General features: G+C 31.9%; 1 protein-coding gene across 2 annotated transcripts in view; it reads left to right on the plus strand.

Moving 5' to 3' along the window:
• The window catches only part of LOC144256506 (poly(A) RNA polymerase GLD2-like), a 57,880-nt gene extending 52,538 nt beyond the window's left edge, over nucleotides 1–5,342 (plus strand). For both annotated transcript variants that reach the window (XM_077801550.1, XM_077801554.1), the window contains exons 11-12: nucleotides 4,213–4,256; nucleotides 4,974–5,342. In XM_077801550.1, the coding sequence (XP_077657676.1) occupies nucleotides 4,213–4,256; nucleotides 4,974–5,063 (134 nt within the window). In that variant the 3' untranslated portion in view covers nucleotides 5,064–5,342. The remainder of the gene's footprint in view (nucleotides 1–4,212; nucleotides 4,257–4,973) is intronic.
• Nucleotides 5,343–13,013: the final 7,671 nt, after the last annotated feature.

The following is a 13,013-nucleotide window of genomic DNA, read 5'->3' on the forward strand; positions in this document are numbered from 1 at the left end:
ATATATGTAACATAAAGAATAATATACCAGTCACATACCATGCCTAATGCCTATTTGTATTTTATTTTAGTAGTGTATGGTGGTATGCAAATATAACCCCATGTACTTGGGAGGCTGAGGCAGGAGGATCACAATTTTGGGGTCAGCCTCAGCAATTTAGGAATTTATATCAATATATAAAAGGGGGAAAAATCAGCAAGAGGGGAAGAATAGAAGGAGAGAGAGCAAGCTCACGTTTGCTCACTGATACAGCCCAGTAATAGAGGACTTGCCTAACATACATGAGACCCTGCATTCAATCCCCAGCACCTAAAAAGAAGGAAAAAGATTTTTGACTAAAACATTAACATTCATAAATTTCCACAATCTCTGCCATGTTCTTTTATTCTTATTGGTTACATTAAAAGTTTTAATTTGATTGACTTCTTTAGAAAAATGTACTTTAATCATAGGCACATTGTTGCAAGCAAATTAAAAATTCAAACATTCGTATTTTACCAATGTAATGAAATCATGCTAAATGTATTTTCTGTTTTGTTTTTGCATGTTTTATTTTGGTAAAATGCTCCCATTTACTGAAGTGGTTTGTGTTAAAGGCACTATTATCAGTTAATTCTGGGTCGTAGAGAACAATCAGCTACCAGAGCTAATGTGTAACTCTATACTGGCAAATTTAAGGTACTTCTCCATCAGTAAATTAGAGTGATTGGCATTAGAAGTTGCTTTCTTGATAGTCATTATCTTATTCGAGGGAAAAAGAAATATAAGAAGACTGTGCAAGGTGTATGGAACAATTCTGACTCTACCACAAAGAACTAGTTTTTGTTATTGGTCAAGTTATTGTGCTTCTCTGGGCTTCACATTCTCATCTGTAACATGAATAGTTGGATAAAATAACCTCTAAGTTTTGCTAAACTTCTTAAATATTTTAATATCCTTTTCTGCCGTTAACAAAAGAGACAGCCACTGTGTGTAGAAAAATTGAAAAAACTAAAGTGTTTCCTAGAACATATTTCAGCAATTAGTAATAGACTGCATATATTTGAAAAGATTAATCAAAGCATGAAAGGGAAAACCATCGAGAAGAGATTTTAGTGATAAAGGTAAAATATCAACTGGTTAGAAATTATAAAAATCAATATTCATGGAATGCTTACCTTGTTCCCAGTATAGACCTGTCCAGAAGTCATTTTTAAATTGTTTTTATAGTTTCATAATTAATAGTTAACTTAGTGCAATTGAACATCTGCTGTTTTAATAGCTAAATTTTTGATAAATCAGTATGGAAAGTTTATAAGTTTGTTGGAGCCTGACTAGCAAGCCCTTGTTTGAACTGTAGACAAAATAAAATCTTATTAGCTACTCTCAAGACATTAACTATAGGTCATAAATTACAATGGTGAACTTTTTGGGGGTATGAATTGACACTGGGGATTTAACCCAGGGATAATTTAACATGATGGTACATCCCTAGCCTTTTATAGTTTTTATTTTGAGACAGGGTGGTTACCAAGTTGCTTAGGGCCTTGCTGAGTTGCTGAGGCTGGCCTTGAGCTTCCAATTCTCCTGTGTCAGCCTGCTAAGCCTGCCACTGCACCTGGTGATGAGCTTGTTTTTGTCTTAATTTGCTCTTAAGAGAAAAAATTGAAGGATCAAATCTTTAGTGCAAGAGTTAGTCTCTAGTTAAGAGTTAGTCCCAAATTTTAAAGTCAAACTAGATGATGGTAACTAGTGTTTTTGTTTTCCAGAATTTATATTGCTTTGGAGTAAGATAAGCAGTTTAAAAACTACTAAATTCACTCAACCCATTTCCCGTCGGATAGTATTAATAAGTAACTACTGTAATGTTGTTTCTCTAATGATTAATGTTAATAAATCTTAAGGTTGTAAGAAAAGGAAGTCACTGAATGATGCTCTTGCCTTCAAAAGCTTCTGAATTGCTTATATTTAAAGGTTCTTTTGTCCATTGAGAGACCCTTAACCAGTGGTTGGTATTTATTTTTCATACCTGGAATCCTAGATGTGGTTATAATGTGAGATAAAATATCTTGTCTTGTGTCAGATTCATTCTACAGTCTTTCCTATTCCTATTCCCCCTCCCTTCTCTTCATTTCCCTTTGTCTGATCCATTGAACTTCTCTTCCCCTCCCCACTTGTTGAGTGTTAGCATCCACATCATTTTTTTTTTTTTAAACAATGGACTGATTTGATGCAAGAAAGGTAAAAGAAAGCTAAGACTTGGTGAGCACCTACTAAATATTGGCTTGTTTTCTCACTCAGTACTACTTGGTGTAGATTCAAAGAATGATATTGTCCAGGTTAAGAGTTAGTATAACTTATGTGTTAAGGTCATATTTATTACAACCCACCAAAATATATCAAATGATAAAAACATTTTCCAAATAGAGTTTGAATTCATAGTTAATGAATGAAAAGATACTATTACATACATTGACAAAAATTAAGTGCACTGCAACCATCTAATGAACTGGAAATAGCTAGTGAACAATGTATCTGTATCTTAGTTTGTAGTACATTTGGAAAAATTAATACTTTTGTACCTTTCTGAATTAGTGGAAGAATAAATAAACTGCATTTGGAGGAAAAAAAATTCTATCTTCAAATTCTATGTTCTTTTCTTCATTTTTTGTTTTATTGTAATTTTAATTTATGGGGTATTCAGTGGAGAAGAATTAAGATTTTTAAGTAAACTAATTTTTGGTAAGATTTTTTCCAACTTGATTTCTATATTATTTATTTCTGTATCATTCCATCTTGATTTTCTATATTAATTACAAAAATTATTTAAAAACCATTAAAAAAGATTAAACAAATGCATAGATGTTTACAATTAAAATGACTGGAGCTTGAGTTTACTTGGAGGGTCTTCTAGAACTTTGATCATTTGAATGCCTCTGGAAGGAAAAATAATACATTTATGTAAATATTCTTACTTCCTAAGAGTGATTTTTGGTAAGTAATGAGTGTTTTTTTCCTTCTAATGTTCTTAGACATATAGTGCATACATTTATATCACAGAATTATATTTTATTTCTAAGTTTGGAATTGGGAATGAAGCATGATGCAGAAGAGAATTTTAAGTAAAGCATCCTACTCCCTACCATGTAGTAGAAATTAATACTCTTATAGTTGGAGACCATGTAAGTTGGTTACCTGCACATTAATCTATTCCAGAGGTGTTTTTGAAAAATAAGTGAAATAAGTATTCTTTGTGACTGAATTTAGCTATTCCAGAGGTGTTTTTGAAAAATAAGTGAAATAAGTATTCTTTGTGACTGAATTTAGTTATATATATTTCTTAATCTTAAATGCAAAGTGTATCATGGTACTATTGGTTTCTAATAGTAAAGAAATTTTATTACTTTGTATTTTAACATACTTGATATTTTTTAGTTCTTAGGTTGTGACTGACTGCCTTTTATATTGTCCCATTTACATTATAACATTGTGAAATTACTGTTAATACATTGAATATGATTTGAGTGATTTAAGGCTCCTGAATGGTGAGGAGCGATTAACAAATATAGTAGTAGAATGAGGATAGAGATTCCTTTGTGTGAAATTTTATCTATTTGATAGCAGAGTGATACGAATCTCAATTTAGATTTCTGACTTTTGCTGAAGCATTCTTTTGTAAAAAGCATGTTATATAGCTGGAAGATTTTTCAGTTTTTTTTTTTTCAACAGATAATTTCCTGAAACGATCTCAATTTTGGCATCGTTAGTGGAAATTAAATAATGACAGGAAAGTCATGGTGGAACTATTGTTCAGTCATGATATTAATAATATCATTGAACTATACTTTTAAAATTGCATTTTTTTGATAGTTATATCCATCTTAACAATGTCCATTCAATATCTGTAGAACAATCCATGTCTTATATTGTGTGTGTGTTTGATGTTGGGCCAAATGTTATGTCCCTTTCTTGATAGCTATTATTCTAAAACCATGTAAGGAACATTGGGTTTACATAGGAATATATAATTTATTAATAAAACCTTAAATTGTTAACTTAAGTGTATCTTACATTGAAATTTTTAAGGTTGAGGATTAATTTCATGAAGTATATGAAAACTGTTGAATTTTAGCATAGACCCTTGTTGTCTCTTACCTGGGGTGTAGCTGACAGATTATTGCATTGTAAAATGAGTCGTGAATCACAAAAGCTTTGAACTTTTTCTTTTTATAGCCCTACCTGAACCAATTCTTCCATCCCTCCAAAAAATTTACCCAGTAAGTGTTTCTTATAAATTATTATAATACATATTATGTCAAGTGTATGTAGAATTATATGTAGTGTTAATGTGAATATGAAAGTAATAAAACTAAGTACATGATAACATTTTTTATATAGGCTGAGGCATTTGCTACAAGAAAATTTAAATATTTCATATATTTTTTCAGAAAACTGATTTTTGTTTGATTATTGGCAGACAATGTGGTCAGTTATGTTAATGGTAGACTTTTTTTGCATGATACTCATTATTAATGGGGATTAAATGTACTCAGTTGATCAAGGCCTATTTGGCCTTTTTCCAGTTTTCTTCATACTACTTTAAAATATAGTTTTATAGCATTTCTTCAGTTAGTAACTCAGAAATTTTTCAGTCTACAGTAATTATATGTTGAAAAGTTTGGGGGAAAATTAAGAAGTTTAACTATTGGATAATCTTTTTATCTTTAATTTGTAATACACCAAAAGAGGTAAACTTTAGTATACTATTCTGGTCCGCTTATTTAAAATCATGAAATTAATTGGAAACACCAAAAACATGAAGTGTGCCTACTAGAAAAAAAAATTAGTATTTATTTAATGTGAATTTAGAGAAACCTAGGTTATATAATGTACATATCCATAATATATGCATCTTTTGTTTCCAGTTTTCTGTGTTCTCTGGAATTTTTTGTTTCCTTGTTTTATAGTCCTGTCATTTCTGTTTTCCTCCATAGTCATCCTTGTGCCTGCTTTTCTGTGGAAATAATATTTATCTTGCTTGTTTGGAATGTTTGGATAGCCTTCTGAAACCATATTTTTGTTAGTATGCACACATGCAAGGTACTGAATAATAAAGGTTCACTGTAATAGAATTTTGCTATAATGGGGTGATCTCTCAATTTCTGGTGGGTCATCTGCTAGAAGAGACTTGGCAAGAACCTTCTGGTGTCTGCTGTCTTCCTCCATTTAGAAACTAATAATGTTGTTCTGAAGAACTATATCATAATGAGCTTCTGTATAGTTAGTGATCAGACTTTATGCTCTCTTAAACATCATGAAAAATGTGAAATCATCAACAAGTACAAAAATAAAAGTAGGTTAACTTTTTGGCCTTATTCTTGAATTCATTTTCTTCTTCCATAAGTATTTGTTCTTTAGTTCATACTGAAAGGTGTACAGAAAATGGTTATGTTTACTATTTCATTTTATTGTTCCAACCTTTTCTTTAAGACCCAGGTTCCAGCGTAAAAAGAGCTGCATATAGTTTTCAGCATATAAGGAATCTAATAGTTATACTTATTATATATTGAAAAATGTTTTTGCAAAAATCTCACTTGAAACCTGGTGCTATGAAAAATCTTTTTTTGCTAACATAAGATACTAGGAAAGTATCAGTTTAATATCAGTTTACTTGGGGGCAAAAATATTGCTTTTTTGTGACAAGATACCCAGATTCTTATTAAATTCTAGTTTGAACAGCCCTATGTTTCTTCTATTTTTCTGATTGTCTAGTTTTGCCCTCTTGGTAGTACAGATCTTTGTTCACATCCACTACTTCTGGCCCTACACTCTTTTTTTTTTTCTTTCTGACCCTACAGTCTTAACTTGTTTCCTATGTCTATAACAGTGATCGTGAATAAATTCAATACTAGCCCAACTCTTAAGACCTTAAAAAAAACTAATTCAAGACCTGTAAATAAAGAGTGTTTTAATTGGCATTTAGGCACTCATTTTAATTATTTCAGCTGTGTTATTTTTACTATAAAATTGATGCTTACACAGATAAGGACCTACTACTCCCTCTTAAGTAAGATTTTTTGTTTTATATGAAACCGATAAACTGGTAAGCAGAGTGCTTTTAAGTGGTCCATCTGATGGAACAAGCAAATCAGCTTGATTCTTATTACTGATAATAACCATCATTTACTCTTAGTATCCAAAATATAGGTTCTTTAACCCTGGACAAATGGACTTGTAAGATATCATTCCTATTTCACAGATGAGGAAACTAAATCTTAGAAAGATTACATGATTGATCCAAGCTATATAGTCACAAATGATACATTCAGATACTAGTATTTTTTCCACTTTCCTTAGTTTCCTAGGGGAAGGCAAAATTACAGTAGTGCTCACTAACATATAATTTCAAGTAATTTCTGTTGCTTATTATATTTTATTTGTGTATTTCTGATTATTCCTACCTATAAGACATTTTTAAGAAAAACACGGCAAATTTTCTGCTTACTTGTATAAATGAGTTTGAGAATGGCAAAACTTTATAATAGCACAAAACTTGTGTTACTTTTCAAAGGGAAAACATTTACTTTTAAAAATTGGTATATTTCAAGTCACTTGTGATATCGAATATGTGAAATAGATGAAAGACCTATAAATGTATAATTACTCTAAAAGCTGTGTTATACTATAGGATTATTAATAATTACTATTTCATTTTTACTGACTAAAAAGTAGCATAAAGATAAAGTAGTCTTACTTATTCTAGAAAGTCCTTAATTGTCCAAATTTCAAACTTTTGAAGATAAAGTAATCTCAGAAAAATTATGGGATCTGATAAAAGATGTTTTTGTTATTTTTGGTAAGCAGTTGTAAAGACACATTTCAGATGTTTTTCGAGGGTTGCCTTTAAATTTCTAGCTTGGCATTGATCGAAGAGAAATGGAAGATTACTTATCCTCATATTGTCAACATGTATATATTCTTTGAAAAACGTTTTCAGGAACTGTTTATTACACGTGGTGATTTGTAGTTCAATATAAAGTGTCCTAAAAATGCAATGAAGAAATCTTCCTTTTATGTAGGAAATCAAGCAAACATGAATTTTGGTAATCCCCAAAATCTGCTTCCTAAAGAAGTAGTTTACAGTCTAATTGCTTTTTCATTGACTTACATTATAATTTTAAGCTGCTGCTTTTCCTTTGATTTTATATTCTTTATGTGCTTCTAATGTATTAGCTTAAGTTCTGTACCCCCTTATGTATCTGTCTATTTTTCTTAAACCCACAACTATCATGAGGGAGCTCCTTTTTAAAAGAAATTCTTTGTGGAAGTCTTTCTTAAAGCAGAAAATCTTTTTGCAATGTGAATGATTACCAAAATCTGAGAAATTCTTAAGGGTAGATGGAATTCCTGTTTACATATAACTTTTCTTTTCAAGTTTGAATTTTCCTTTCAGTTTTTCCTCAATAAGTACTCCACGACTCTTTTTGTGTAAGTTTATGAAAAAAGAACAGTAGAGCTGGGCAAAGATCGTCCAAATTGTTGGTTCAAGGTCATTCAGCATTTTAACAATGTAGACCTCACAACTCTTCAGTTTTAATCTTATGATTGCTAATATTTTTCTTTAAATTATTGAACAAAATAAGAATTTTAAAGGAAGTTCAAACAGTTTCAAACTTTAGATAAGAAGACTGTTAAAGCATCAGTTCATAATCTGAATGTTTACTAGGTGATGGGTATCGAAATTAGTAAGAATCTTCAGAGTAGGAGCTATTAAATAGGAAGCTAGCTTTCCTGTTTAATTTTTAATTGACATATAATAATTATGCCTGCCACTTTTCCTATCATTTGATTTTCAAATCCCAGCCACCCCCCCCCCCTTTTTTTTAATTTGCAGACAGGTTTTCTGTAAGATTCTCTGTCTGGCAGAAAGCCTGCCATTGGGCTGCCTCAACTTCTAAAATATCAGCATATGCAGATATTCCCCCTCTGTACCAGTATATATTGAGATCTTTGAAAAGTAATTTTACTGATTCAATACTTCAGAATACCACTTGGGGAGAAATGGGGTGTCACCAAGTTGAATGCATATAATTCACATTGTTCATCCACTCAAGGTAAAATTACAAAAAAAAATTACCATGGAAACAAGAAATATCACAATGTTTTCTTTTTCTTCATCCAAATGGCAAGTTATAAACAATTGCTATACATTATTTTGGCAGCCCAAATGATTGATCACATTTACACTTCATCATAAGAATTCCAATTTATACCTTCATCAAGAGAACTCATGTTTCTTTTCCTTTTCTTTCTTGAGATATATAATCACAGAAAGTTTTATATATACATATAACTTTTTATTATGCCTGTTATTCCTGACACAAACTGGTTTTGCTTTTCCTGGGGCTACCTCAGATACTCGACTAGCTTTTGTACTGTATTACAACTACTTAGACTTGAAAATTATTCCTTTGATGTTTATCAAAGTTCTTTGCAGAAAATTGTACTGTAAAAATTACCTGATAGTTGTTTTTGATATTTTTTAGTTTTAGGTGGAAACAATATCTTTATTTTATTTTTATGTGGTGCAGAATTATGGGGGCTGCTTGTACATCATGTTAGTGTCAAAAGTTTTATTTATTTCCATCCATGATTGAGTATGTGGTAAGAGCTAGAAGAGATAACAGGTGCCAGGGTTTGTGTCTTTTCTGGATAAAAACAGAGACCTAAGTAGTGAGGACATCATCCAGACACAGGAAATGGTAAGAGCATAAAAATCTGTAGTGTGATATAGAGACAAGTGTTAAGTGGGACAGTATTTGTCTGAACATAAAGGGATTGGTGAGGATAATTTCCCGAGGAGAGTTCAGACATGAAAAGGGCTAAAGATACAGAGGTAGAAAGAATTTGTATCATGAGTTATTTCTAAAAAAATTAAGATTGCTTGACATCCTCAATCTAAAGAGGGCCAATGACCATATATGCAGAATAGCAAGACCATTCTCAATGCTGTGGGCTGGTGAATGTGAGGGGAATGTGAATAGATAGAGATGAATAAAGAGAGAGAGCATTGCAGGCCTGAATGCTGTAATGGAGAGACTGTTTCCAGATATACAGAAAATGGAAGAATTTCAGTGGCCCATGTATAACAAAGTTCAATGAAGTGAAAAAATTAAAAAGCTGGGCTTGTGGGTGGGAAGATTCTGTTCCTGACTGTTACTCAAGGTTTCAAATGAGATGTGTAATAAAACACAGAAACTGTGAATTTTGCTTTCATTTACCATGTGGATTCTTCTATGGAAATATCTTCCTATGTTGAGGGAACTCATTTAGGTCCTTGGTGGGCAATTTCCTTGAGCCTGTATTTACCAAGCCCATCAGTGAATCCGTGAAGTCAGTGGGTGAAACTCAGTGGAAAATAAACTGCTTAACATGCAAAAAGATTTGGATTAAGGTCCCTAACAATGTAGGGAAAGCCAATAACAGAATACACCAATAAAATGTGACCAAACAAAAGTATTTTGGGATTTATTTATCTTAGTCTAAATTCCAAGAAAGTATTTTCTCCCATAAACAGTATTCATTTTATAGGAAAGGGATTAAAATGAAGTATGTATGATTATACATTGAGTAATTTCTTACTTAGTATTTGACCCATGAGTGGTGGAGAACATGGAATGTTCATAAACAGAACAAATGTTTGATGGATCTGGTGATTTACTGAGTGTTATAATAGAGTCAATATTTTCTTTTAGATGTGTTTTTCTTGTGTTTCACAGAATTGCCTTGACCTACTGAGTTCAAGCAATATCTGTTTTTTTCAGTCTCACAATTACCTGAAACTACAGCCTAGCTCTCCAATAAGCTTTTTACAACATGGTGGGGAAAGAAAAACCACCTCATAATCCCACAAACAGGGTTAATGTCTCCAGTTTGAGAACTTCACTAGTAGAAACATCTGAGTTACTGATTACTTTTGAAAATCTTTTTTTTTACGCTTTTTATAAAAAATTTCAACACATCTATGCAAACATAGACACTGGTCTATTGGGCCAAATTTTATCAAAATATTGTATTAAAAACAATATGAGTGGAAAGTGTGCTAGCATTGTAGATGTTTATCATAGCTCTTTGCAGAAAATTGTACTGTAAAAATTGCCTGATAGTTTTTTTTTAATATTTATTTTTTAGTTTTAGGTGGAAACAATATCTTTATTTTATTTTTATGTGGTTCTGAGGATCAAACCCAGTGCCTCATGCATGCTAGGCGAGCACTCTACCATTGAGCCATAATTCCAGCACATATCTGATAGTTTTTGACCACTCTTCTATCCTTACATTTTATTCCAGGCTAAATAAACACTATTTCTTTTCAAAGAAATTCATGTGAAGTAATTTGTTTAGATACATGCTTTTAGATTAGCAGCTAATATATGAAGGAGCTTTTTTTTTTTTTGGTTTCTTTAATCATACACGTGTGGGACACTGATGAAATTTCTTTTCTTTTATCCTTTGGTTTTACCAATATCTAGTTTCTTGACTCCACTCTCATGAGAAGATACAGGTCCCACATCTAAGAAACAATGTATGATAAACATAAAGAATTAAGATATGGGGACTGAGGTTGTGGCTCAGTGGTGCAGGGGGCTGGATTCAATCTTCAGCACCACAGAAAAGTAAATAAATAAAAATAAAGGTATTTTTATTGTATATCAACTACAAATTAAAAAAAATAGTTTAAACTACAACTAAAATATTTTAAAAAATAATTAAGATATGGTATTCCAAAGGAAAAATGATCTGAAAGCTCACAGAATACCATAAATCAGTAAACATTTCTATTTCAAAGTTAATGTTATATAGTCAAGGAATAACAATCTTGGTTTTCAAGGTATAAATTCAATAAAGACTTTTGTTTACAAAATGAATCTGGTTTAGTAGATTTTGTCAGCTTTTTAAGTATTCATGGCCATGCTGCATTATCAGAAAATTAGTAGTCCAGGGATGAGTAATGTGAGTGCATTCCTGGTATACCCAGGGCCAAGTTTTCATTTTGAGGGAACATAACCAATAAATAAACAACTAGCTGTCTACAACATATACATCAAAAACAGTATGATCTCATCTGTCTTTCTCATATGGATTCCACACACATTGTGGTGCCTGATACTTATGAAGATGAGAAGTTTGTAGCTACAGGCTGCATAATGAAGTGATCGACAATAAACAAAACAAAACAAAACAAACAAACAAACCACCACCATAATATGAAAGCTTGCAGAATGATCATATATAAATAAACTCCCTTACTTCAGCGTTATTGATATACAAAGAATAACCACCATCTTGGTGTTCAAGGGAAAACTCACTAAAGATTTTAGTTGAAGAAATGAAACTGGCATGGCATATATTGATAGTTATTCAAGTATTCTCATACAATGTCTGGATGAACAGAAAACTAGCTATCTGGAGATGAGAATTTATCTCAATAATAAAGTATATTAGTGGCAGGTCCAGGGACAGGATTTTATTTCAAAGCACCAATACAGTAATAATATTAATAATAGAAAATTTAGCTGCATCAAAAACACTAGGCTTCTCATCTGAATGAATCACATGGCTGCCACATATATCATGGTACCTGGTAGGTATGAAGGGGAGAAGTTAGTAGCTGCAAGTTGCCCCCAATTCTTCCAGTCCATACTGGTTCCAATCATCTCTGGACCAGGAATAGTCTCACCTTTGGTCTGAAGGCAGATAAACTGAAAGAAGCTGGGCTGCCTTCTCTCAGTTTCAACATGATTCCCTCCAAAATTACCTAGAAAACTCTTTGGTTCTTTCTTCATTTTTTCCTTCCTTTTAACATTTCCAAAGCAGCTTCTAGAGGCTTGTGTTTGAAACTGTGAATTTTACATTCTTTGGTTCAATTATTCCCACTCCTTCTTGCCTCCCTATATAGGAAATGTATCATGGAAATATAATTTGTATGTCTTTGTCTTTTGGGACCTTCCCCCTTTCCAAGATATATCCTCACAGGAAAGCAAGATGTATGCTTACACTTCATCTGCTTGTCTCCTGAAGTATAGGAACAAATAAGGTTCATTTACATTTTCCAAAGACATTAGTTCCCTAGCTATGAACAATGTCTGTGGATGAGGCTCATTAAAATAACCTTAGCAAATAATGGAAATGTGGAAGGAAAGATCTGCTGCCTCAGAATGAGCTTCTGAACATGGTACCCAACAGTCAATGTATAGCAGTTTGAGATTCCCTGTGTGAACTTGGTCTTCTTCCACTTCTCATACTTTAACATGAATTTATCTCTCAGTTCCTCCCCATGAAGTCCCTCTAAATGAAAGTCTAAATGGAGCCATAATCTTTCCAATGGGAATTTTAGATATCTGTGGTTTGGACATCACTCTATAATCATATTTCTTTATATTTCTTTACATTCCCCATTTTTGTTTCTGCCCTATATAATTTTGTTGTTATAGGTAGTAACAACATCTTGGATTCATTAAAATGTGTGCATACATAACAATTTTTGCTAAAAGAGCTTAGGTCTGAGTGATTAGTTCTTCACTCCTCAAATTATTTTTCAAAACATACTAGGAAAGATTGAAATAATTTTACTTATGTATTAATCAATATTTGAAATGGAAACTTGCATTTCTTCCCCATTTTGAAAACCCTATTTTTATTTTCCTTCTCATAGGTGATTTGAATTTCCTTTCCTCCACTGAGTACAACTGCTTCTTTTTTCTTCATTGACTCATTGTATATTAACTATATTTCTCAGTTTTCCTTTCCTCCTTCTCTATTTTTTGATTCTCTTGTGATCATAACATGTAAAAAAATGCAATTAATAATTCAGTTTTTTAGCAATACCTCTAATTTATTCTGTGAATGAAATAAAATAGGATATGCCACATATTGCCTTCCTTTTTTCTTTATAGTTATTTAAAAGAAACATTATTAAAACAATAAGAATATATTACTGCTCATGAATGAAGGCAATATTCTCTCCAACTATT

Source organism: Urocitellus parryii, chromosome 1 (genome assembly GCF_045843805.1).
Source record: "Urocitellus parryii isolate mUroPar1 chromosome 1, mUroPar1.hap1, whole genome shotgun sequence".
In the NCBI taxonomy this organism is placed as follows: domain Eukaryota; kingdom Metazoa; phylum Chordata; class Mammalia; order Rodentia; family Sciuridae; genus Urocitellus; species Urocitellus parryii.